The sequence below is a fragment of the Podarcis melisellensis genome (genome assembly GCF_964234715.1).
Source record: "Podarcis melisellensis genome assembly, chromosome: 11".
Taxonomy (NCBI): domain Eukaryota; kingdom Metazoa; phylum Chordata; class Lepidosauria; order Squamata; family Lacertidae; genus Podarcis; species Podarcis melisellensis.
Window position 1 is genome coordinate 53077882 of NC_138543.1, and position 25523 is coordinate 53103404.

Sequence of the window (25523 nt, forward strand, 5' to 3'; positions counted from 1 at the left end):
TTTACTTGCGGCGAGAAAGCAGCCAGTCTCCTTTCTCAAAACTGTCGGGTGTGTTTTTTTGGGGTGTGTGCTCACTACTGTATGCTTCCACACGCTGAAAGAATATTGGAGAAAAGCAGGGAACAGATAAATTGCAAATGAGGCATTTGCAGCGCTTGCTACCACATGCAATGCAAGAGAAAAGGATGCGGGGAGCTGAGTGCCTCTCTCCCTTTAGTGGTTGGTATCAGGAGTTTATGGGCCTAGGACTGGGAGCATTGGTTCTGGATGTGACTGCCCCATGTGATGAGCCACAGAATGTCAATGTGTGCGGCGAGATCAAACGCAAGAGAAGGGTTTGGCATCCATATATCCTGTCACTTTCATTTCCAATGGTACATCAATCTTCCTTTACTCCACTGGTGAATGTAAAGGTAAAGGGACCCCTGACCATTAGGTCCAGTCGTGGCCGACTCCGGGGTTGCGGCGCTCATCTCGCTTTATTGGCCGAGGGAGCCGGCGTACAGCTTCCGGGTCATGTGGCCAGCATGACTAAGCCGCTTCTGGTGAACCTGAGCAGTGCTCGGAAACGCCGTTTACCTTCCCGCCAGAGGGGTACCTACTACGTGCACTTTGACATGCTTTTGAACTGCTAGGTTGGCAGGAGCAGGGACCGAGCAACGGGAGCTCACCCCGTTGTGGGGATTCGAACCGCTGACCTTCTGATCGGCAAGTCCTAGGCTCTGTGGTTTAACCCACAGTGCCACCCACGTCCCCTAAATCAAATACATCAATACAAAATACTTAACAAACTGAGGTACCTCAGGTTACAGATGCTTCAGGTTACAGACGCTTCAGGTTACAGACTCTGCTAACCCAGAAATAGTACCTTGGGTTAAGAACTTTGCTTCAGGATGAGAACAGAAATTGCGCCGCGGCCACGGTAGGAAGCCCCATTAGCTAAAGTGGTACCTCAGGTTAAGAACAGTTTCAGGTTAAGAACAGACCTCCAGAACGAATTAAGTTCTTAACCCAAGGTACCACTGTAGCAGAGATCTATGTAATTAATATGCAGCTGATGTATAGCGGCTAAGCTGGAAAATCCCTGGTTCAAATCTCAATATAGCCATTGAATCCCGTGGCGTTGGACAAGCATACACATGCATAATATGAGAAGCAAAATTAACTTCCCAAGTTCCCTCTCATTACAATACCCTTTTGAGAAGCAACTACCCAAGCGGTTATTATTATGCACAGTCGTTTTATAGAAATTAGAACAGCTTTCACCAACCCCGTGCCCAAAAAATGTTCTAGTCTTCTGCTTCCATCAGGGCTCTGGCTGGTTTAAAAAAAGGTCTATTTGGGGCTGATGGAAGTTGTCCACAACAGTTGGACGTCACCAGGTTGAGGAAGACTGGTCTAAATGTTATCACCCTAGAAATTGCTTCCATTGTTGGGTAAATGGTATTTTGTCACCAAGTAGGCCCTGAATCCAAATTGCTGGCCAACTGTGATCCTTACCTTAGGGAGAGTGGTTTTTGTAAATGCTCAGACACTTATAGACTATTGTTATTTTCAAGTAGGATTCATTCACCTACCAGCAAGTTCAGGTTGTGCAGTTATAGTTGATTGGGAGGTCTGGTCCAGCACACCTGCTTCCCCAAAAGATCAAACATTTTTGCAAAGAGGAAAGTGAAATGGAAAATCCATTGGGAAGCATGGGGACATATTTGCATATTATCTCCACAAACAAATCAGAAGGAATTCTCGTTAAATAGCCAATGCTGTCTGTTGTTGTTTAGCCGTTTAGTCGTGCCCAACTCTTCGTGACCCCATGGACCAGAGCACGCCAGGCACTCCTGTCTTCCACTGCCTGATGGTCTGTCCACCTGGGTCAGTCCAACATCCCTAATATTAAATAACCACCGGTGGGCAAATCTTCAGACAGCCACCTTTCTAGAAGGCTGCAATTCTGTGTACCCACTTTCCAGGAAGTCACGAGATTGCACTGTATAAAAACATTTGTTCAGTTGGCCATCACAAAATATCACATGTATATATCGTTGAAACAATGGCTTGAACAGAAACATCCATTAAAACCCCTTGCACCCAAGAAACCAAGCCTAAAATGTGGAAATAAATGCTGGGTGCTGAACTGAGCATTCACAGTCCAAGGTGCTAGCATTGCCTCATCGCCTACCTACTGTTTGTCGTGGTTTTATAGTATGTATTTGTTCATATGAATATTTGCATGTTTAATGTGTTGTAAGTCACTTGGAGCACGGGTGGCGCTGTGGGTAAAACCTCAGTGCCTAGGGCTTTCCGATCGCATGGTTGGCGGTTCGAATCCCTGCGGCGGGGTGAGCTCCCGTCGTTCGGTCCCAGCTCCTGCCCACCTAGCAGTTCGAAAGCACCCTTAAGTGCAAGTAGATAAATAGGTACCGCTTTATAGTGGGAAGGTAAACGGCATTTCCGTGTGCTGCGCTGGTGCTGGCTCGGCAGAGCAGCTTCGTCACGCTGGCCACGTGACCCGGAAGTGTCTCAGGACAGCGCTGGCCCCCGGCCTCTTAAGTGAGATGGGTGCACAACCCTAGAGTCGGACACGACTGGTCCGTATGGGCAGGGGTACCTTTACCTTTACCTTTAAGTCACTTGCAGACCTTTGGGGGGGAAAGCAGCTAGCAAGTTTAGATGATGATGGAAATAATAATAATAATAATAATAATAATAATAATAATAATAATAATAATGACATTTGGTCCCATATTGCACCTACTGAAGCACTTTGCAGGATCATATTCCTGCAAATTAGCCAAGCGAGGAATATTTCTGATGTTATTCTGAGCCCTGGAATCTCGGGTGTGTGCAAGTGGGTGGGAACCAGACAATCACAAGGATAAGATCTCTAGACAAAGTTTGTTGGAATATCGGTCTTTAGGGAAGCTGCTGAGCTCATACTTTGCTTTTGCTACGCATTTCCCTGCTGCTTATGCAACCACAAAGGGCTACACTGAGGCTAGCCTTGTGTGAAGTAGAAAACATTATACCGTGCTTCAAGTTTAAAAGGCATGTTCAGTGGGTTTCTAGGAAACGGGAATTTTAAGGATCGAAAGCTCCCAATGTTTTTATTGGCAGAAGCCTTAAAGCTGACTTGCTCAAAAGCGTTTGGAGGGTGTGCCTGCACGAGTATTTGCTCAAGGTTTCCAGCTTCTCCACCTTTGCTGTAAAGACCATGCTGCTATCCATGGACTTTGGACAAAGTTTTTCTGAGACTTGAAAATGTGAAAGCCGCTGTTGCATATTTATTTAACTTATGGAACTATTTGTATACTGCCCTCTTGCAAACATCAGGCTGGTGTACAGCAGCAGGAGCAACAGCAACAAAAAATCTTTAAAAGCAATGTTGTTGTTGTTGTTTAGTCGTTTAGTCGTGTCCGACTCTTCGTGACCCTGTGGACCACAGCACACCAGGCACTCCTGTCTTCCACTGCCTCCCGCAGTTTGGTCAAACTCATGATGGTAGCTTCGAGAACACTGTCCAACCATCTCGTCCTCTGTCGTCCCCTTCTCCTTGGGCCCTCCATCTTTCCCAACATCAGGGTCTTTTTACAGAACAATAATTAAAATGACTGGCTACTAACAAATTTTTGAACAACTACATAGACCTGCTGCCATTAATAATAATAATAATAAGTCTTTAGGAGATGCCTGAAAGTCAAAAGTGGGTATGGGCTATATCCAACATTAGTCATTATCATAGTAGACCTATTGAAATTAATGAAAATTATTTCCATGCTGGCTATGGAGCATAGGCTGCTGGTAGGAGCTGCTTGACAATGGTGAACTCTCCTTCCTTGGAGTTTTTAAAGCAGAGGTTGGATGGCCATCTCTCTTGGATGCTTTAGCTGAGATTCCTTCATTGCAGGGGGTTGGACTAGATGACCCTTGGGGTCCCTTCCAACTCTACTATTCTATGATTCTATTAAGAAAAACATACACACTCTGTTAGTATTTAGAGTGATTGATAATTAACTTGCATTAGCTAACACATAGGTGTATTGCCAAACATTATTTTCGCAGGACCTCAAGGCTATGTTGTTCAGAAATACCTTTGCGTCAATTGACCCCCTACTGAAGTCAGTGAAGTTCAATTTCACCAGCAGAATAATTGCAGTCTCTCTCCAGGGATTGAGATACTTGACAAATGGGGGTCAAAAGGAAGTACGTGGAATGGCCGGATGAGTATTATTATTATTACAGGAAGAATAATAACAAAATGATGGAAATCCACTTGTTAAGTTTGTAATCCTGAACCTAACGACTTAACTGTATTTTACTATGCATAGGCAATGGGAAGACTGAGTTCATAATGGGAAAACGGTGTGAGTTTCTTAAGCTGAAATCAAATAACCTATTAACCCAAGTTCATGAACTCTGGCGCTCAGTGCCTGGGAGAAACAGCTATCCCCCCCACAAAGTCTCCTGATATAGTAAAAGGGCAGTTAAGAAACTGGGCAGGCTCCCACTCGCTCTGGTAAGATTTGAAGAAAGGACGGGAGATAGGGCTAAACCACAGAGCCTTGGGCTTGCCAATCAGAAGGTCGGTGGTTCGAATCCCCGTGACGGGGGGAGCTCCCGTTGCTCGGTCCCTGCTCCTGCCAACCTAGCAGTTCAAAAGCACATCAAAGTGCAAGTAGATAAATAGGTACCGCTCCGGCGGGAAGGTAAACGGTGTTTCCGTGCGCTGCTCTGGCTTGCCAGAAGCGGCTTAGTCATGCTGGCCACATGACCCAGAAGCTGTATGCCGGCTCCCTCGGCCACTAAAGCGAGATGAGCGCCGCAACCCCAGTGTCGTCTGCGACTGGACCTAACGGTCAGGGGTCCCTTTACCTTTACCTTTTATTCACACCTGAAAAACAATGCAACATCCATTAAAAAAACAAAAACAAAAAGGGAAAAGTGCATACAGCTTTCAAAATAGTTCAAATACAAACAACAACCACCGTGTGAGATCTTGCCCGTCTGTCACAGACACAAAATCTTCCAAACTGCTGAAAATCAACTTTAGAAGCATGTGAAATAAAGCTCCACCAGAGGGTGTACAAGGTCTGATCTGTTCTAAATTGTATAATTGTAGGGCTTCAGGGCTGGGAGAAATAGGGCTGCATAGATTCCACAAGGATCCTGAGAGTTCCTGCTTTTGTATGTTTATTTGTTGGCTTAAAAAGAGTAGCAGGGAGAGAAGAAAGCCCTGAATGTCAACGAATCATCCTGTGTCTGTGGGGAGTCTGCTACAGCCTTCCAAAATTTCTTATGATCTTTCGTTAGGATGGCTGAAAGTAGCGTATGGCAGCATGCCTGATTATATCTTGTCCGGCTGAGCTGGATAGTTTCCCTGAGTTGTCGGGATCTGGAGAAGTAAATGTCAGGCAGCCGAGAGCTGCCCGTCTCTCTGAACTCTTGATAGACTCTCCTAACCTCAGTTTTAATTGCAATGGTTTCTTTGTCAGTCCAATCGCCAATCCCTCTCAACTTAGGTGGCCTAAATGGGTGCAAATGGGACAGTTCTGTTATTAAAATATCAATAAATTCCTCAAGCCGAGTGGCTCCAACAGCAAGGGAAAGTTCACCTTTCTCTACCGAGAACAAATGGATCACACGATCAGAACTCACCAAGCTTTGGAAAAGAGATAGTGTATGCTTGTTAACTCGTATCCTGGTGTGCTGGGGTCTCGATTCCTGGGGGGACGGATTAATTGACTGTTCTGTCTTCCTCGATGGAAAGACAAATTTATAACGTAGAGGGAGATGGTCACTGAGCATAGGATCACCAATGTAAAACTCAGCCATGTAGGGCGTCATTTTAGTGGGTATCAGAATATAATCCACTATGCTATTTCCCTGCGGGGAGATAAAGGTGAAATTCCCAGAGCCTTCCCAATCAGTTAGCCCATTGACCCACGTCATGGCCCTGGTGGTGGTCAGTTTAGTGAGTCGCAGACCAGCCAGATTAATTACTGGATCCCGGGATCTATGTTCCCAAAAACAGAAGTCTGGGAGAACGGGCTGTGTATAATGCAAACTTTTGGTTTCATCAAATGAAGCTCTATGGATTCTGACCATCTTAGGCTGTTAGCTATTTATTCTAGAAATAAGCAAAAAGTAATCACACGTTAATCAAGTGCAAGGATTCGGAGGAGCATCGTTAAATTTATTTTCACTTTGCCTTCTTCAGTATGGAAAAGAAAGAGTGATGTGGAAGAGACAGATAACTTCTGTTTCTGCATCTAAATTATGCGGATTTTCGTCAAGCTGTCAAGACAATAGCAAACAGCTCCACCTGGTGGCTTGGCTTTGCTTGATTTTTTTTAAACTTCTGCTGCATTGCTTAATTGTTTCTTATCTAGAAAACTATTGTTATGTGCACCCCAATCTCTGAACGGTGAGAGATTTCAGGGGTACCAGTGCATGCCTTGGATTTTTGCATTGTTTAAATTTGTTTAAAATAAATAATAAGCCACACCCAAAGCCAATTCTGGAGGAAAGGCAGAATAGAATTTTTTTAATGTAAGTCCATCATTTATGCTGGTTAATTGCTTGAGCACCTGTTCTAGCACACTTTACAGAATAAAAGAAATCCAGTGATACTGGGTCTGTCTTGCTTTTAAATGGCAGGATTTCTATTATTTTTTAAAAAATAATAATATTTATTGAGATTTCAAAAGATTACAAAAAATAAAGAAAAAGAAAACAGAAAAACAGGAAAATAAAAACAATTAAAAAACAAGTCAATCTTTCCATGTCTTATCTTTCATTTGCTTGTTTCCTTGACCTCCTCACACCTCCCTTTTTTGTATTCTAGTTCAATTAGTTATTTCAGCAAATCCTTTCCATCTTTGTTTTTATCTTAATAATTTATCTTAATATATTATAACTTTACATTCTCACCCATTAACAATCCATTTTACTTAATCCTTTATAACGTTACTGCTAAAGCCACATAGCTTCATTCCAGCATCCTTCTAACATTCCTTAATTTTACAATGTTTCTGTAAATAATCTTTAAATTTCTTCCAATCTTCTTCCACCGACTCTTCTCCCTGGTCTCGGATTCTGCCAGTCATTTCCACCAGTTCCATGTAGTCCATCACCTTCATCTGCCATTCTTCCCGGGTGGGTAGATCTTGTGTCTTCCAGTACTTTGCAATAAGTATTCTTGCTGCTGTTGTAGTATACATAAAAAAAGTTATATCCTTCTTTAACACCGATTGGCCGACCATGCCCAGGAGGAAGGCTTCTGGTTTCTTCAGAAAGGTATATTTAAATACCTTTTTCATTTCATTATAGATCATTTCCCAGAAAGCCTTAATCCTTGGGCACGTCCACCAAAGGTGAAAGAATGTACCTTCAGTCTCTTTACATTTCCAGCATTTATTGTCAGGCAAATGATATATTTTTGCAAGCTTGACTGGTGTCATGTACCACCTGTAGATCATTTTCATTATATTCTCTCTTAGAGCATTACATGCCGTGAACTTCATACCAGTGGTCCACAACCGTTCCCAGTCAGCCATCATAATATTATGTCCAACATCTTGTGCCCATTTAATCATAGCTGATTTCACCGTTTCATCCTGAGTATTCCATTTCAACAGCAAGTTATACATTCTTGACAGAGTCTTAGTTTTGGGATTAAATGGCAGGATTTCTAAGCCTTTAACTGGTATGTGGACATACAGAAATTTAACAGGTAAAACTTTCCCTCATCATGGCTGCATCTCCATGTGGCAAGGAGAGGTCATGGAAGGAGGGAAAAGGAAAAGCAAGGTTTAATTATATTGTAAGCTGCCTTCAGCATTGGTTTTTACTTGGGAGAGATGGCATGATTAACTTCTGTCAGGAAAGGCATTACGTATAGAATGTGTGCTGTGGTGCTACCAAAGACACAGAAAGTCTGAGGAAAAGCAAAATTTCAGCCTTGGTGTCGCCAGCAGAATATTCTATTCCAAGAAGAGAAAGGTGTTAAAATTGGAAATCAGATATGAAGAGACAATTAAAAACTGAGGCTATTTGGAAACAGACCTCAGTGATCTGATAGGACTGAATTTGCATTGGACTAAAATAGCAGCACCATGGCATTTATGCTAATATTGCTCAGCAGAAGTGATTTGGAAAAAAGCTTTCCCTTGCATATAGACGCATATCATTGATGTTTGGTTATTTTTAACTGAATGTTAAGAATTTTTTAAACTGAATTGTTTTGATTATACTTTGATTTGTATGCACCTTTGAGTTGGATTTTTTCGCTGAGTATGAATGTCAAACTCTCTCTCTCTCTCTCTCTCTCTCTCTCTCTCCGTTTTATCTGTTCTATAGCACTTTATGAACGGTGCCTGGGCGCCTTCTTCGTTTCACGCCCGGCTCTGCAATTCCTTCCCGCTCCCTTACTGGCGAACTCGCGTTTGCGGCGTCTTCTCGCGAGACCCGGAAGCGGCACGAAGGCTTCCCAGAATCCTTCGCCCTTCCTTTTCCCCGGCGGTAGCTGTGGCTGTAAGGTGAGTCTGATGGCGGCTGCTTTGGGCCTTGGCTGGTATCCGCCGCCGCGGGCCTCCATCCCGGCCCGGGCCCCCAGAAGCCCCCCTTAGATGGAGAAGGGAGGCGAATAGCTGTTCGCCCGCCACGGTATTTCCGTTCTTTGGGGCGGGGAAGATTGAAATTCGGGCGTCCGGAGAAGTCCGGGTAGGAGCGGTAGGGGGAAAAATGGCCTCTGCAAGCGGCTGGGGATTCTGAAAACCCCGGATGTGGAAGCCCTGCCTTTGGGTCGTGGGAGAAACAGATGGAGAGGGAATCAGTTATATAGGTTTTCTGCAAGTAGGCCTCGTATTTTTGGCTCATCCTTGGGTGGGTTAAGTGGGAAGGCGAGATAAACTCAGGGGTTTTAAAAAATAAGAATTTCATAAGTTGTGTGCCTTTGTTTCTCAATTCGATACTTTTACATGGTCTTGTATGCACTGCGGCTTTTGGTGCATTGTGACTTGCTGTTATTTTTTATTGATAACAGCTTAGTACTTATTGTAATTGCTATGGGTGATTTTCTGCTGTATTATTTCATTGTGTACTGTTGTATTCCAATGGGTTATTGAATACGACTTTATATGATGCAAGTTCTTTAACGTTATGTTCTCTTTTTTTTGTATTGGATCGGATTGTTATAAGGTGTGTGGATTCTGCTGTAGACTTTGCTGTTTCTTCAGCTTGTAAACTGCCTTGAGTATAGTAATGTAGAAAGGCAATATACAAATTAAAAGTGAAATGAAAGTTGGGATTCTCTTCTTTGCCAGCTTCCCCCCACCCGTGGGTTTGGCAGTCCTGGGAAGCCACATGGTTGTTTCAAATACGGATGGGCATGTTTTTAAAGGGTTGGTACTGTGGGCTTCTGAAATGCAGCAGGGCCTTTTGCAGTAGAGTCCAGGAACACCATATTTATGTGTAATTTGTCACTGCTTTTGGTGGTGGAGGAAGGCAGGGGAGGGTTATTATTTGTGCTACCAGGAGAAAGGATTGCAAGCCATCAAGTGTTGTGCTTTATAGTAGGGTGGTGCATTTGTTATGTATGTACTTGAAAATGGGCACAATCACTCTTACGGGGCAATAGTATCTCCTTACCTTCTAATAGCACATTATCTTATTTTAATTACACTATAGGGTGGCAAATAGCAGGGGGGGAATGAACCTTGAATGTGTATGTATTGCAGAAAGGTGGTTAAGTGGTACATAGTTTGAAAATATTGTTGTAAAAGTGGAAGCTGCACTGATGACTATCTTAGGACACCTTTGGATTAAATAATGAAAATACTCACATCTCTCTGAGCAGCTTTTTTCTAACCAGCAGTTTGGAGAGTGTGTGTAATTTATGGCTACAATGCTGAAAGGTATATTTATTTTCCCCCCTCTAGGTAAGCTCTGAAAATGGTCCGCTACTCACTTGATCCGGAGAACCCCACAAAATGTAAGTATTTTTCCTATGGTACGTGTCTCATACTTTAGTGATTACCAAAACTTTCAGAATAACCATGTTTTTATCCCTTCTCCCCACAGCATGCAAGTCAAGGGGGTCCAACCTTCGTGTTCACTTTAAGGTATGTGAAATCTTACTTTGATTCCCCCCCCCCCAAAGGAAAAAAGCAGTGGATGTGGAGTGGGCCACACTGTAATTTGATGGAAGCAGAATTCATAGATTATGGTGCTTAGTCTCAAGATTGTCACATCAGATTTTCTAAACATCACCTGGTCACGTACACTTTATTGTAAAGCTCGTTGTGCTGCACAAAACAAGTTTTCATTCTCTACCTAACATCCCTCTTTCAAGAACTGCTGGTAATGGGGACTGTACTGGCTACTGTGTTGCCTAGGTACTCAAACTAGCAAGCCACCCTTCCTGGTTCCAAACTGGTGAGGAACAGGGGAGTAATAGGTGCAGGGTCCTAGTGAGTAGAATTTTGGGGTTGCCTGCCAAGGCTAGTCAAATCTCTCTGTCACTCTGATTTTTAACTGAGTTTTAAACAGAACAGTAAAGCGCTAATAAATCCTGAAAACAACAAGGTGGTACAAGATTATATAATATATATCAGAAGAAGGAAGAGATCACACTTGGTATAGACTCTCTTGCATTGCCTTGGTCAGTAGGTAGAAGGCAGTTCATTTTTGTCAGCTTTCTGTAATGTCAAATCTTGCAAAGAGGAGAGCATGATGTTACATTAGAATTTTTTTCTGGAGTTCTGTAACACACACACACCCAGCAAATGAATTTTCCATGCTATATAATGTCATAAATAATACCCAGATAGCTCTTTTAAATAAATCTTGTCTTGATCAGATGGCCTGTTAAGAACATCTGAACAATTAGTATGAAATTCTGATACCATCAAAGGGGATTGATGTTTGTTTCAGGGGTGGTGAAATGAATGTAGCTGCAGTGATGACCAACTTAGGACACCTTTGGATTCATAATGAAAACAACTAAGTGGCTCTGAGCAGTTACTTCCATAGTTAAGCAGGAGTTACAGTGGTGCCTCGCAAGACGAAATTAATTCGTTCCGCAAGTCTCTTCGTCTTGCGAGTTTTTCGTCTTGCGATGCACGGTTTTCCATAGGAATGCATTGAAAATCAATTAATGCGTTCCTATGGAAAAAGCCTTCCCCCGACCTCTTCTGGCGGGCGGCATTTTAAAATCACCCGGGACAGCGGAGGACTTCTCCGCTGTCCGGGGCGATTTAAAAGCCCCTGGGAAGGCAGGCAGGGGGGACAAAGGCTTTCCCGCCCGGCCGCCCGGCTTCGGGACATCGTTCCGATGCCGGGCGGCTGGGGGAGGCTTTCCTGCCCCACCGCCCGGCATCGGGACGATGCCCCGAAGCCGGGCGGCTGGGGGAGGCTTTCCCGCCCGGCTTCGGGACATCGTCCCGATGCCGGGCGGTGGGGCAGGAAAGCCTCCCCCAGCCGCCCGGCATCGGAACGATGCCCCGAAGCCGGGCGGCTGGGGGAGGCTTTCCTGCCCCACCGCCCGGCATCGGGACGATGCCCCGAAGCCGGGCGGCTGGGGGAGGCTTTCCTGCCCCACCGCCCGGCATTGGGACGATGCCCCGAAGCCGGGCGGCGGGGGGAGGCTTCAAAAGCCGTCCGGGGGCTTTTAAATCGCCCCGGACAGTCCCGGGGCGATTTAAAAGCCCCCGGTTAGGCAGGCAGGGGGGGCAAAAGTCTTTCCCCCCCCCGCCTGCCTTCAAAAGCCGTCCGGGATAGCGGGAAGCGCTTCCCTGCTATCCCGGACGCTTTTAAAATGCTGGCGGTGGGGAGCAAAGCCTTTCGCCCCCGCCGGCCTTCCTGGACCTCTTCTGAAGTCCGGAGGGGGGGAAAAGGCTTTGCTCCCCACCGCCAGCATTTAAAAAAAGGTCCCCGAGATTTCCCTATGGGCTTTCGTCTTGCGATGCAAGCCCATAGGGAAAATCGTCTAGCGAAGCGTCGCAAAAACCGAAAAACCCTTTCGTCTTGCGGGTTTTTCGTCTTGCGAGGCATTCGTCTAGCGGGGCACCACTGTACTATACAAGCGCAGACTCTTATTATACAGACAATGGCTTGGGGCCATGTCTTAAGTAAATGGCACCATAGTTATAGCCTACATACATAATGGGAAAATAGCCAATAATGCAATTGTCATTTCATCCCTTTAGAACACGCGTGAGACTGCCCAGGCTATCAAGGGTATGCACATCCGAAAAGCTACCAAGTACTTGAAGGATGTGACCCTAAAGAAGCAGTGTGTTCCCTTCCGTCGTTACAATGGTGGCGTTGGCAGATGTGCCCAGGTATGGATGGATTTGGAGAAAACTGTTAGCAATTTGAGGAAAACTTTTTGAAAGGCAGTAATTTCATTCAGTAGCGTTTGAGGATATCTGTTGTACAAAGAATATCTTGAACATGAAGGCTGGTGAATATTGATGAACATGCGTGGGGAAGATAAGCCACAATGAGTTGCGAAGAAATTTGTTACTGACCAGAAAGCTGGTTCTGTACTTGGTACACAGGGGCTACACTGTCCCTCTGCTGTCACTTGGGTACCAATAATGCTTCTCTCAGCAGCAGATCAATTTCACAGTACAGTAGTGCCTCGCAAGACGAAATTAATCCGTTCTTCGAGTCTCTTCGTCTTGCGGTTTTTTCGTCTTGCGAAGCACGGCTATTAGTGGCTTTAAGAAAAAGGAAACAAACTCGCAAGAACTCACAAGACGTTTCGTCTTGCGAAGCAAGCCCATAGGGAAATTCGTCTTGCGGAACGACTCAAAAAACAGAAAACTCTTTCGTCTTGCGCGTTTTTTGTCTTGCGAGGTACCACTGTAACTGGATTGCTAACAGTCACTATGCAAGTCCTATGTAGGTGCAGAAACTGGAAAATTCTAGGGAAATGGATGCGATATATTACTTTGTGTTTATTGAATCCTTATTTTTTGGTTTGCTATGGGGAATTACATACAAGTGCCTTCAAATTGTTGGATAGACTCACATTCTCTTATGCTTGCCTGTGGTTGCTATGATGACTTTCTTAGGACACCTTTGGATTAACCGTGAAAAGAATGTTTGGTTCTGAGCAGCCTCTAAAACAAATCACGTTTAGCATTTTTCTTCAAAAGTATACTTATACTGAACTCTCATCTTGCAGGCCAAGCAGTGGGGCTGGACACAGGGGCGTTGGCCAAAAAAGAGTGCTGAGTTTCTCCTGCACATGCTTAAAAATGCTGAGAGCAATGCTGAGCTCAAGGTAAAATTTCATGCAGCTTGTCATGCTGGGTTAAGTTTCAGTTCTAGTAGTGATCCAAATTTTGAAAAGCAAAGACAAACCTTTGGTTCACTGGGGTTGGTATTGAGGATATGAAGTAGTATGCGGTAAGAGACTAGGGCTATACAGAAGGATTGCTGAAGGTGCAAGATTGGGTTCTTGGGTACAGTTTAATGTTGAATAGACTTTGGTGGCAGTGATGACTATCTTAGGACACCTTTGGAATAACCATGAAACAAACACAAGATTCTGAGCCACTGTAATTACTGGGATTTCTAGTTGACTTTTCAGATGTGGTTTAGGAAAGTTAGTGATTCACTTTGAACTAGGTAGAACCTATTTTCTTATGGGGTTGTAATGAGAACTTTTTATTCCTCCCCCCAGGGTCTGGATGTAGACTCTCTGGTAATTGAGCACATTCAGGTTAACAAAGCTCCCAAAATGCGCAGGCGAACTTACAGGGCTCATGGTCGCATTAACCCCTACATGAGTTCTCCTTGCCACATTGAGATGATCCTCACAGAGAAGGAGCAAATTGTCCCTAAGCCAGAAGAGGAAGTTGCTCAAAAGAAGAAGGTATGAAACTTTTTAAATAAATAAATGTCTACTCAACTGTACAGATAACCAAAATGACACCAAAATAACTAGAATTTGATTTTAATTTTGGCAAGGTAATTTAAAGAGGGGAAACTTTAAAGAAGTGATCAGGGCTGTCCTATACACGTTAACTCAGATGTGTTCAGAGGTATAATTTGTGTTTTAGAATTGCACTCCAATGGTAATTAGGTCAGTTATTTCAAAGCTGTATTTAATACTAATTTTTGGAAGTATTTACAAAATAAAATTCTTGTTAGCAAAACTTTATGTGAAAGTCTGTACAGTGATTGCAAATATTGTAAACTTCTAATATTGTAAGCTGCTATGGAGGATTTAACACAGAAGCAAAAAACAGCACATAAGTCTCTTAAATTTAGCTTCTATGTTTATTTTAACTTCTTGTCTACCTGTCTGTGGGGCTTGAACATAATTACAAAGTCTGTAATGGAAATAGAATGATAGAAGTGACTTTAATTTTAATGGTCAAGTCAGAGGTAGCCAATGTTGATGTCTTCCAATTTTTTTGGACTCCCAGCTCCTATCAGCCCCAGCCAATATGGAGAATTGTCTGATGATGGGAGTTGCAGTCCAAAACATCTGGAAGACAGTGTTTGCTATTGGCTATCTCTGGCATAAGTAGTTACCCCAAATACTGAGTTTTGCCAATGGAAATAATAGTCTGTTAATTGCTTTCTGATAATTTTTCCTGGAGCTGTGCTTGGTAATAGATAAATACATTGCAGTACTTCTTACGATAATCTCTGGAGTTACGGAAAATATACTGTGTGGTAAATTCCTTTTTCTAATTGGTTTCAGCATTCAGTGAATGTTTTTGGTCAAGTGATACTGATTTCTTTTGTTTTCTCCCCAGATCTCTCAAAAGAAACTGAAGAAGCAGAAACTGATGGCTCGGGAATAAACATCTATTCAGTTCACAAATAAAAAACAAAATTTTAAGTTACCCGCACATGCTTTTTTATTTATTGTTTTTATTTGCAAATTTAACAAGCAGAAATATTATTTTAATAATGATTAGGATTATGATAAAAGCCCCACCACCACTTCACATTAAGGATACAATAACCACCAATGCATCCATCTAAAGTTAAGCAGGCAGGTTAATGTAAGCCCTCCAGATGTCCAAACAGGTATATTTTGCTTGAAAAATGCTATTCTGAGCGGAGTGATTATTGTCAATGGCTTCTCTGTCACATAATATATGTTATTTCTCCCATTTGTTCATAAAACCTGGGTTGAAAGTCAAGCATGGATGCTTGCTGTTTAGAAACTGAATCAATACTACCAAAGGTGTTCATTTGTGGCTATGATGATGATGATGAGCAAAGAACCAGGACAAAATAAAACTATTCAGTCAGTTAATTCTTTGCATGACATACACAGAAAATGTGACTATAAGAGGAGGAGTTGATATACACAAATGGCTTGTTTAAAAGATGAAAGTAAGACAGACTGCTGGTTGTGAAAAAGTGCTGCGTGTTGCTAATGTATTAGGTTAATAAAAGTTTCACTTAAATTTCTTTAGGACGAAGCCCTAAATGATTACTCCTTTCAATAAGTAACCCTAACCTGAAAGGCTCAGAAATTATCAAAATTTATATAGCACCGTAGGGAGGTCTGGTAAACAATGAAAAAATAGAATTTGTTTCAGTTATGGGTGTCTAGTCTTGATTAAAGGCTTAAGTTTGCAATAGGATCTTGGGAACAAGCAGCACAAGACTACACACACCACCAGTCCCATAAACCAGTTTAGGGGATTTTAGGATGTGGCTTGAGCTGCCTTGAACCAGCATGCTAACAGAGGGAAATATGCGATTATGTAAAAGGCAAAAAACAAGCAATAGGCATGTTATTTAGGGAAAGGGGAAAAGTTACATTGCATCTTAAGCTTCCTTTATACACTGAGCCCATTGATGGGGCATGGTGTAATATATACACACCACCAAAATTTTGACTAAAATGCACCCAGCTGATGAAAGTGTAGAAAGTATCTCTTTTCTCCCCTCTGTGCCCCCCATTAATAAGGAACAGTTAGACTTGCTCCAGGTTTTTTTTTTGCTTTTTAGTGACTTAGGTTGGGTTTTGAGGGAAGTTAGGAATGTGGCAATTTGGAAGGTACCCCCACAGGGTTTTTTTAATTTAAAAGTTCTGAATTTTCATTTGACCTTTGTGTCTTTACAACTCATCAAATAGGTTACGTAATTTGTTCCTTACATAAGCTCCAAGCTTCTTTAATAATGTATCACAAGCTCTCTTTATTTTCCATTTTGCACCAAAGCTGCATCTGCCCTTGTACCATGTATTTCCCAGCCTTTCTCCATGACCAGAAAAGCTGAATTTCTGCAACATCTCTGTTTAAAATAATCTGAAATTGCCAGCTTGATTATATAAAAGCAATGGCTTCCAATATAAAAACATACAATGAAGTGCATGCATATTTCACATACCGTGTCTCTTAAGGATAGGAACTTTAAAGAAAGGCTATCCTAATACACAGGTGAACCGCCCTGAGACCTGTGGGTATAGAGCAGTATATAAATTCAATAATAAATAAATGTGCCTATGAAAAACTGCAAGTCTTTAATGGTGACATGACAGGCAGAAATTCAATGCATGAAATATTTCCCATTGCTATTGTTTTGTAATGAGAAGCTGCATCGGTTGATCTCTATTTGGCAACTCAAAAAATTGTGCCCAAAAACGTCTGATCCTATAGCAGTTTAAAGATTCAGCGATGTGCCTAATTAGAATTTGAACAGAACTCTGTTCTGCAGCATGCCGGCTAATACAACAGCTCTGCTGGAATAAGTATTACTTGTGGCCATTACTAAGGCAACACGCAGATTTCATACGAATACAGACATTCTTTGGGATTGCAGAATTACCTTATGAAATTTATATACTCCCCTTCATCTGAGGATTACAGGGTGCTTTACAGTAAAAACAAAAATACTAAATAAACTAAACAATATCCCTGCCCCCCCACCCCACAGCTTAAAAGGCCGTGGATTGTTTAATTAGCCAAAGGCCTGGGAGAACAGGAATGATATTTAAAAATACAAACTCTGTAAACATCTGGCTGTGCTTTCGGAAATAAAAATGTCTTCAGCAAGTGCAGAAAGAAACAGTGAAGTTGCCTGCCTGATATCAACAGGCAGGGAATTCCAAAGTATCAGTGCTGCCCCAATTCCACTGACCCAAGGCCCTTCTGCCAGCAATTGTGTTGCGGCATCTTGCATCGACTGCATGCCTGCAAGGGAAACTCAATGGAGAACACATTGCAGTAATCTAGCTGTAATGCAGGCTTCCTTAACCTCCGCCCACCAGATATTTTTGGTGTACAACTCCCATGATCCCTAGCTAGTGGGACCAGTGGTCAAGGATGATGGGAACTGTAGTCTCAAAACATCTGGAGGACCGAGGTTGAGGAAGTCTGCCCTAATGCAAGGAGCGAGCCCATGATGTGCTGCAGCCAGGCTTTGTCCATGGAGTTTTCTTGGCAGGGATACGAGTGGCTTGCCGGTTCCTGCTCCAGGTGGATCACATTTGGTCAAAACTCTCCACTATGACCTGTCCATCTTGGGTGGCCCTGCAAGGCATAGTTCATAGCTTCTCTGAGTTATTCAAGCCCCTTCGCCACGGCAAGGCAGTGATCCATGAAGGGGGGGGGGAGCAGAGACATCACCTTGCTGACAAAGGTCCGTATAGTTAAATCTATGGTTTTCCCAGTAGTGATGTATGGAAGTGAGAGCTGGACCATAAAGAAGGCTGATCACTGAAGAATTGATGCTTTTGAATTATGGTGCTGGAGAAGACTCTTGAGAGTCCCATGGACTGCAAGAAGATCAAACCTCTCCATTCTGAAGGAAATCAGCCCTGAGTGCTCACTGGAAGGACAGATCCTGAAGCTGAGGCTCCAATACTTTGGCCTCTTCTTCTCAGAAGAGAAAAGACCCTGATGTTGGGAAAGATGGAGGGCACAAGGAGAAGGAGATGACAGAGGACGAGATGGTTGGACAGTGTTCTCGAAGCTACCAGCATGAGTTTGACCAAACTGCGGGAGGCAGTGGAAGACAGGAGTGCCTGGCGTGCGCTGGTCCATGGGGTCACGAAGAGTCGGACACGACTAAACGACTAAACAACAACAAAGCAGTGGCGTAGCGTGGGGGGTGCAGGGGGGGCTAGCCACACCAGGCGCAACATCTGGGGGGGCGCACTCGCACTCGCAGCTCTCTGCCCCTACCTGGCTCACTCACTCACTCTCACTGCAGTGCTGGCTGTGCGAATCCGATCTGAGCTGCCGGGTAGCTGCCCACTGTGGAGGGGGTGGGTGCCAGGCGTGCAGTGAGGAGAGAGAGCGAGGGACTATCTGGTGGAGGGACAGTGGAGCGGCTGCCCAGCGCAGTGCTGAGCGCGGGAGAGAACCAGACCAGACCAGGCAGCAGCAAGAAGAAGCTGGCAGCGGCGGCAGGTTAGGGGTTAGGGGGCGCAAATTACTTGCCTTGCCCCGGGTTAGGGGGCGCAAATTACTTGCCTTGCCCCGGGTTAGGGGGCGCAAATTACTTGCCTTGCCCCGGGTGCTGACAACCCACGCTACGCCGCTGCAACAAAGCCAGGCTTTCCAGGTCCGCAGAGTGCGTTGCAGTAGTAACCCAACCAGCAATACAGTGGTACCTCAGGTTACATACGCTTCAGGTTACAGACTCCGCTAACCCAGAAATAGTGCTTCAGGTTAAGAACTTTGCTTCAGGATGAGAACAGAAGTCGTGCTCCGGCGGCGCGGCAGCAGCAGGAGGCCCCATTAGCTAAAGTGGTGCTTCAGGTTAAGAACAGTTTCAGGTTAAGTACGGACCTCCGGAACGAATTAAGTACTTAACCCGAGGTACCACTGTACTGTATAAGGCGAGGGAGGGGCGGGGCTTCGCAGAGAAATGGTGCTTAGGTCACACCCCGCTCTGCCTCTAGTGTCATGGCCCCCTCGGTGGAACGTAAATAGGGAAGCGCGACGTCAGCGCGCCACGTGCTTTCCCATTGGAGCTTGCGGAGGGACGTCGCGTTCCTTTCCCGGAAGTGAAGAGCTCCCTCGGCCGGCACTCAGTTGGACGTTGGAGATTCGCGCAGGTAGGTTGGTTCTATGTCGGCGGTGGTCGCGGCTCTCGCGGGCGGGCAAGGCGGGGAGGAGGCGGCCGCTGGTTTTTCCCTTTCCTGCCTTCCTCTCCTTGCTTCCTTCTCCTCCCTTAAACGTCCCCGTTTTCTTACATCGAAAACAAGTGGCTCATTTGCATATGCTAATTCACTTATTGATTTTTAATTGGTTGCTTTCAATCGCGTGAGTGAGTGCTGTCGTTTCCTCTCTCTTTAAGGACAGGCTTTCTAATTTTTATTTAAAAAAGAAAGCAGCGGTAAGAAAAATACAGCGCGAGTGTTGGTTTTTAAACGACCCCCTTCTGTGAAAATAGTTAACTGGTTGATTTAGTGTTCATATACTGTACAGTGCGCCACCTGATTGAAAAACAAGAACAACCACAGCTCAAAATGGTTTGCGAAAAAGGTAAAACAAGAAAAATCCAGTGGAAATTTGCAGACCTCTTTTGAAAAACGAAGGTTAAAATACCGAAACATTAAAAAATTCAATTCAGCTGTCTAAGCATCTTTGTAGGAATGTCAAAACAACAACGTTTTTAGCATTAAAAAAATGTGCAGGTAGGGGAAAATGTGTTTATTTGAAGTACCTGAGTACTGTCCAATAACTGCATCCTCTGGGCTTTAAACCATAGGACTTACTATGCATGTTTTCGTTTTTATGCAAGCAGACAAATAGTGCTAAGAGAAACCGATGATTAAAAAATTGTCATTTGTGTGTTTTGGCAGATCTCTCCCCAATCCTGTAAACGAACTTCAGGGTCTTCTGCCTCCACTAAAGTAAAAGCTGTACCTTTGTGTTTGTTTAAGCTTTGAATTATAAACGTAGTAGGTATGTTCTTGGCTGATTTGTCTGTTTATGGATAAGTTCACTAATTCAGGCCGCAGTGTCAGTACCCTATTTGAAAGCGAGTCCCTTTGAACAATTTGGGACTTAATTTAGAACAAACAACATGCATTGAAGGTCATTCTTCTTAACTAAATAAAACAAATATGTTCCAGTATTTTGCAACAACAAAATCCTAACCTTACTTACCTGGGAGTAAGCCCCATTTAATTCAGTGGGATTTATAAAATATGTGATTTTTGTATCATTAGCGTAAACCTATGGGCAGATTAAACCTACTGAGGTAGGGTGGGGGGTTAGGAAGAATATTTGTTGGAGGAAGCACACCAAATCTAGATTGCTGCTGGGCTTTTTACTTCTGGAAAACTCTGATTGGTAAAAACGTGCAAAGTAGTATTCTGCTGAGTGAACACTTGACCCAAAAGGGCAGAGGGTCTCCCAGAACCCAGCTTCTTGATCCATTTGGAGAGCAACACCTGTTTGCTTCACTCTAGGAACAATATTTTTGCTTTACCAATAATATATTATTGTAATTTAGACTATTGGTTTGGAGTTTCCAGCTCTATGAGACAACTTAATGGTAAGCTGCTTGCTAGAGAGCCAGTGTGGTGTAGTGGTTAAGAGCGGTAGTCATGTAATCTGGGGAACCGGGGTTCGAGTCTCTGCTCCTCCACATGCAGCTGCTGGGTGACCTTGGGCCAGTCACACTTCTTTGAAGTCCCTCAGCCCCACTCACCTCACAGAGTGTTTGTTGTGGGGGAGGAAGGGAAAGGAGATTGTTAGCCGCTTTGAGACTCCTGAAGGGGAGTGAAAGGCGGGATATCAAATCCAAACTCTTCTTCTTCTTCTTCTAGATGAGCCAACTACTTTCTGTGCCTTCTCTCAGGTTTCTGTTGCTTAACACCCACAGACCTTTTCCTGCTAACTCATTTAATTTGTCCTGAAAAGTTTGCTTTCATAGTAACAAGTTCTGAAATTTCCCTGAGGCTACTGAGCAGGAAATTCTGTTTAAAATCCTATGAGATGGATAGACTGTGCTTAACCTGAGTCCTTCTCATTTTAGTCGTCTACCTGATCCAGTTCTGCAACTGGTCCAGTTGACATCTCAGTGACATCATTGCATAGATCCATCAAAGATTTCTTTTTGGTTAGCTAATCATTTGCACCATTTCCCCCAGTAGATCCTTCCTCCTTCCCTCCACCTCACCCCTGAGAGACCACATTGCAATACTAGGGCCAATTGCTTAGAAAAATGAAACTTTATGGTATCTCGGAGTGTTGGTATAGCTTATGTAGCCACACTCACATCAGTTCTTGCTGATTGTCTGTTAAGAATAGTAGGCAGAGAGAGGTTTTGGTGTGTTGCTGCTCATTTTGCAGGACCTGGATTTTTCAGAATTGCTTTACGAACTGATAACTTCCAAAATTTCTAGTGTCCCAGCTGCTTTTGACATTTTAGGCTGTAACTGTTTGCCTATCCAAACTGAGACGGACATGTAACTTGAAGGACTGTTCAAGGTACTGTTCTGAATTAGATTTACACTGTCCAATTGGTACAGCATATATATATTGATTTGCACACATTCCCAGATCCATTTATTTTCATACAGAAAAAAGCCCCGTGTGTTGCTTTCCTATTTGTTCCCTACCGTTCTTTACTGCCTGCTAACAAAACCGAACTGCCGGGAAAAGAGAATGCAGTATTTACGGACTCGTCGTTCCATGCCAAATTGTGTTGACTGTGCAGTTCTGTACTTTCTTTGTTTGCTTGGAAGTATGTCCCACTGAGTTGAGTGTGCACAGGACTGAATGTGCACAGGACTGGAGTTCTAAGCTCCTCGCAAGTTGCAGGTTCCACTGAATATGTTCCCCATTTGCTAATTATTTTTCCTGCTGTGTTTAAGCCTTCCAGGACATTTCTGCCGCAGGACCTGAAAAGAACAATGGTGTGCATTCCCTGTATAGTCATTCCCGTTCTGCTGTGGGTCTATAAAAGGTTCCTTGAGCCGTATCTGTATCCCATCATCTCACCTTTCATCAAGCGCATTTGGCCCAAGAGAGCAGTGCAGGAAACAGCAAAGAAAGACCAAAAAGGCGGCACTGAAAATAGGCGTGAGTTGTACGACTCCATGGATGATTCTAAAGTAAGCATTGGCAAAACTCTGTGTGTGTGTGTGTGTTGTGTGTGTACGCCATATGAAGGACAAGTTGATCATGTGGTTCTGCTAGCTGAAAACATTTAAAGGGCACCAGTTTCTAGGATGCTTCATTCTAGATCGTACAGCAGAAACAGCTGCTGATCTGTTTTCTATACCACAGCTGTAGCCATGCATTCCCTGAAGGGAACTTCTGTGTCCCAGAACAGTAATGGGAAGTAAATATACCATTCAATTTGAAGTTAAAACTGGTTGTCTCAGTCAAAATTTAAAACTTGTTGCCTCAAAGGTTCTAATGTTATAATAATAATAATAATAATAATAATAATAATTTTTTATACCCCGCCCTCCCCAGCCAAGGCTGGGCTCAGGGCGGCTAACAAGCAATAATATAAACAAGTTGAATGAATACAACTTAAAAACAAGATTAAAATACAACATTAAAAATATTGAAACATTAAAATATTAAAATGCAGCCTCATCACAGGAGGAGAAAGGAAAAGAAAGAAGAAAGAGGGGGAGGGGAGGGAATCAAATTGGCTCCAAGCCAAAGGCCAGGCAGAACAACTCTGTCTTACAGGCCCTGCGGAAAGAAATCAGATCCTGCAGGGCCCTGGTCTCATGAGACAGAGCATTCCGCCAGGCCGGAGCCAGAGTTGAAAAGGCCCTGGATCTGGTTGAAGCTAATCTAACTTTCTTAGGGCCCGGGACCACTAGGGTGTTGCTATTTATGGCCCTTGAGGCTCTCCGTGGGGCATACCAGGAGAGGCTGTCCCGTAGGTACGAGGGTCCTAGGCCATGAAGGGACAGGTAAACAGGTAAAGGACCCCTGACAGTTAAGTCCAGTCGCGTACGACTCTGGGGTTGCGGCACTCATCTTCGTTTACTGGCTGAGGAAGCCGATGTTTGTCCGCAGACAGTTTTTCTGGGTCATGTGGCCAGCATGACTAAGCCGCTTCTGGGGAAACCAGAGCAGCGCACAGAAACTCCGTTTACCTTCCCGCCAGGGTGGTACCTATTTATCTGCTTGCACTTTGATGTGCTCTCAAACTGCTAGGTTGGCAGGAGCAGGGACCGAGCAACAGGAGCTCACCCCGTCGCGGGGATTCGAACCGCCGACCTTCCGATCGGCAAGCCCTAGGCTCAATGGTTTTAGACCACAGCGCCACCCGCGTCCTTCTGAACATGTATTTAAATGTATTTTCTCTCTGTGTGTGTTTCAGACTGAAAGCAACGGCATCGCAAATGGATTTGCTGAAAGTGGTCCACCAGGGGTTTCTGAGAAAAAGACTGATTAAGTAAGCTTATGCTGTGGGGTCGTGGTTGCTTTAAGAAAATGAGCTGATGATGCTGTTCCCACTTGGAAATTTAATTGCACTTTTTTTTTCCTGAAAGGAAACTTGGAACCTGCATACACACAGGCAGACACCTAGGAAAATTTAGGATACTATTTTCTTTGTAGCTGGAAAAGATTTAACATGTTGTCTTGCTCTGCTTGACATTCTCAGTAGAGGAGAACCTTTTCCAATGCAGTGCAGTTTATGGTGTTAGCATTTTAAGCTCCAGTTTTTTACACTGTTGTGTAACTGTCAAAATTGTGACTTGTTTCAAAGAACTTCCTGGAACTCAACTTCCACACAACTTCTTATACGCTTGTCTTTAAAAAGCTAGATGACTTATGTATTATAGCTGAAGAGAACAGCACTGTAAATACTCAAGACACTAATAATAAATATTAATAGCTGTTCACTCACTTTTCCTCAAACCATCCCTGCAAAACTATGCGTTGTTTGGCATTCCTCCTGATTTTGCAGATATGATGAAGCAAACTTTGTGTGAAGTAGCCCTGATATGGGAAATATAATCATATTCCCTGCCATTAATTAAGACCAGGCAATTTGCCCTTATTTCTGAAGGTGGAAAAAGAATGTTTTTCTTAAAATAATAACAATATTAAAAATAGATCTGTGTGCAAACTGCTGTATTTTGGTTGGCAACATTGACATTGGATTCAGAATTACTCTAAATAAAATCTAAAGGTTTTGCTTTTACAACTGAAGGCTGGCATTCTTATTAAGACATGTTTCCTATGCTCATGGATCTAGTTTTGCCCTTCTTAGAGTTGTGTGAATGGGAGATCGGGGACTTAATGACCCAAGTCAAGAGAACCAAAGAGTCGCATTGCAACTACAATGCACCTTAAAAATAAAAACTAAAATAGTTATATTACTGGGGGCGGCAAGGGGCAGGCAAGATGGGCTTTAGATGACTTCCCCTTAAGTGGCTCCTGCAAAAGGCCCAATGGGTCTTGAGCCTGGCAGACATGGGCTCAAATCCTAATTTGGCCCTGAATCCATAAATCAGGATTGACTAACCTTTGGCCTGCCATACGTTGTTGGACTGAAATTCCCATCATACCTGACCATTGGCCATGTTTGGTAGAGGTGATGGGAGCCCTGGTCCAACAACATCTGGAGCAACATAGGTTTCCCATCCCTGCTCTAATGGGTAAGGTTGGCATCAGCAGAGAAATAGTATGTTCACTGTTGCTGATTTTCTCCACAATGCAGAGTTATCCAAGAGGGTGTTAGCTGTGTTCCGGAGCCTTTATTTGAGTTATGTGAAATAATAGCAATGCTAGAATAGTCCTGGGCATGGACTTGAGAGGGGGTTTTAGAACATGTTCCAGATTTCTCTGCAGTGTGTAGAAATTTCTCGGCAGGCTGAAGTAGAAAGGAGGTACTCGAATCTGTATTTCGCTCCCTGTGTTGGGTATTAAGGAGATGAGGGTTGAAGCCCATTGCCCAGTAAGGAGGTAATAGTTATTCAGTTTTTACACGAGTCAGTAGGTTCAGAATTGCAGTCTTAAATTCTGCAAATAAAGACCTCCCTTTCTCTTTTGGTAAAGTAAAAGTTGTTTCTTTTATGCAACCAAATTAAGCCCTCAATTTAGGTTACTGAAACAGTTAGGAGGGACAGTATTGGGAGTAAATTACACAGCTCTGGCTGGACAATTCATTCAGTCTGGTTTTATGTGATTTGCTGTAAGCACAAATGACAGTTTAGTAGGCTCTTCTAATAGGGGTTGAGAGGTGGCAGGAAAAATAACCGGTGTGAAAGTTTGATAACTTGTCATGTGGACACTATACCCCAAGCTGGAATTGAAAAAGTGTTTGGTCTCGTACAGCACAGGGGTTGGAGTAAAATGGAACTCTGAGACCCAGGAAGGAATGAGAAGGTCTTCAGAGTATATGCCATTTTGTAAGCGCAAGTCAAGGATGTTCTAACATAATTCCACACGGCTTCCATACTGGAGAGGGAGGTGGGCTTTTTGGGGAGGTGTATGTGTGTGTTGAATCAGCAACACACTAGTGGCAACTGGACCTCTGAAGCAGCTGCAAGCTCAGATTGTGAAGTGGGGACCCTTACAACAAAACGTTCTTCCATAAAGTGAGCT

At 43.7% G+C, this 25523-nt stretch overlaps 2 protein-coding genes across 2 annotated transcripts; both read left to right on the forward strand.

The window, feature by feature from the left end:
* The first annotated feature begins 8431 nt into the window (after nucleotides 1-8431).
* RPL17 (ribosomal protein L17) lies at nucleotides 8432-14864 on the forward strand. Its single transcript, XM_081930062.1, has 7 exons — nucleotides 8432-8534; nucleotides 9936-9988; nucleotides 10078-10118; nucleotides 12204-12338; nucleotides 13190-13288; nucleotides 13691-13882; nucleotides 14775-14864. The coding sequence occupies exons 2-7, from the start codon at nucleotides 9949-9951 to the stop codon at nucleotides 14820-14822; spliced, it is 555 nt and encodes a 184-aa protein (XP_081786188.1). The 5' UTR covers nucleotides 8432-8534; nucleotides 9936-9948; the 3' UTR covers nucleotides 14823-14864.
* Nucleotides 14865-18956: 4092 nt separating this feature from the next.
* Nucleotides 18957-23815, forward strand: LOC309380198 (UPF0729 protein C18orf32 homolog). The gene is made up of 3 exons (XM_081930089.1): nucleotides 18957-19042; nucleotides 21815-22054; nucleotides 23290-23815. Exons 2-3 carry the CDS (start codon nucleotides 21854-21856, stop codon nucleotides 23362-23364), a joined length of 276 nt encoding a protein of 91 aa, XP_081786215.1. The 5' UTR covers nucleotides 18957-19042; nucleotides 21815-21853; the 3' UTR covers nucleotides 23365-23815.
* The last annotated feature ends 1708 nt before the right edge of the window (nucleotides 23816-25523 follow it).

Excerpts from the sequence above, each read along its gene's own strand:
- RPL17 (XM_081930062.1), top strand. The coding sequence starts at position 9,949 with ATGGTCCGCTACTCACTTGATCCGGAGAACCCCACAAAAT. Across the intron at positions 9,989-10,077 it reads TCCGGAGAACCCCACAAAAT|CATGCAAGTCAAGGGGGTCC; the intron begins GTAAGTATTTTT and ends TTCTCCCCACAG. Across the intron at positions 13,883-14,774 it reads AAGTTGCTCAAAAGAAGAAG|ATCTCTCAAAAGAAACTGAA; the intron begins GTATGAAACTTT and ends TTTTCTCCCCAG.
- LOC309380198 (XM_081930089.1), top strand. The coding sequence starts at position 21,854 with ATGGTGTGCATTCCCTGTATAGTCATTCCCGTTCTGCTGTGGGTCTAT. Across the intron at positions 22,055-23,289 it reads ACTCCATGGATGATTCTAAA|ACTGAAAGCAACGGCATCGC; the intron begins GTAAGCATTGGC and ends TGTGTGTTTCAG.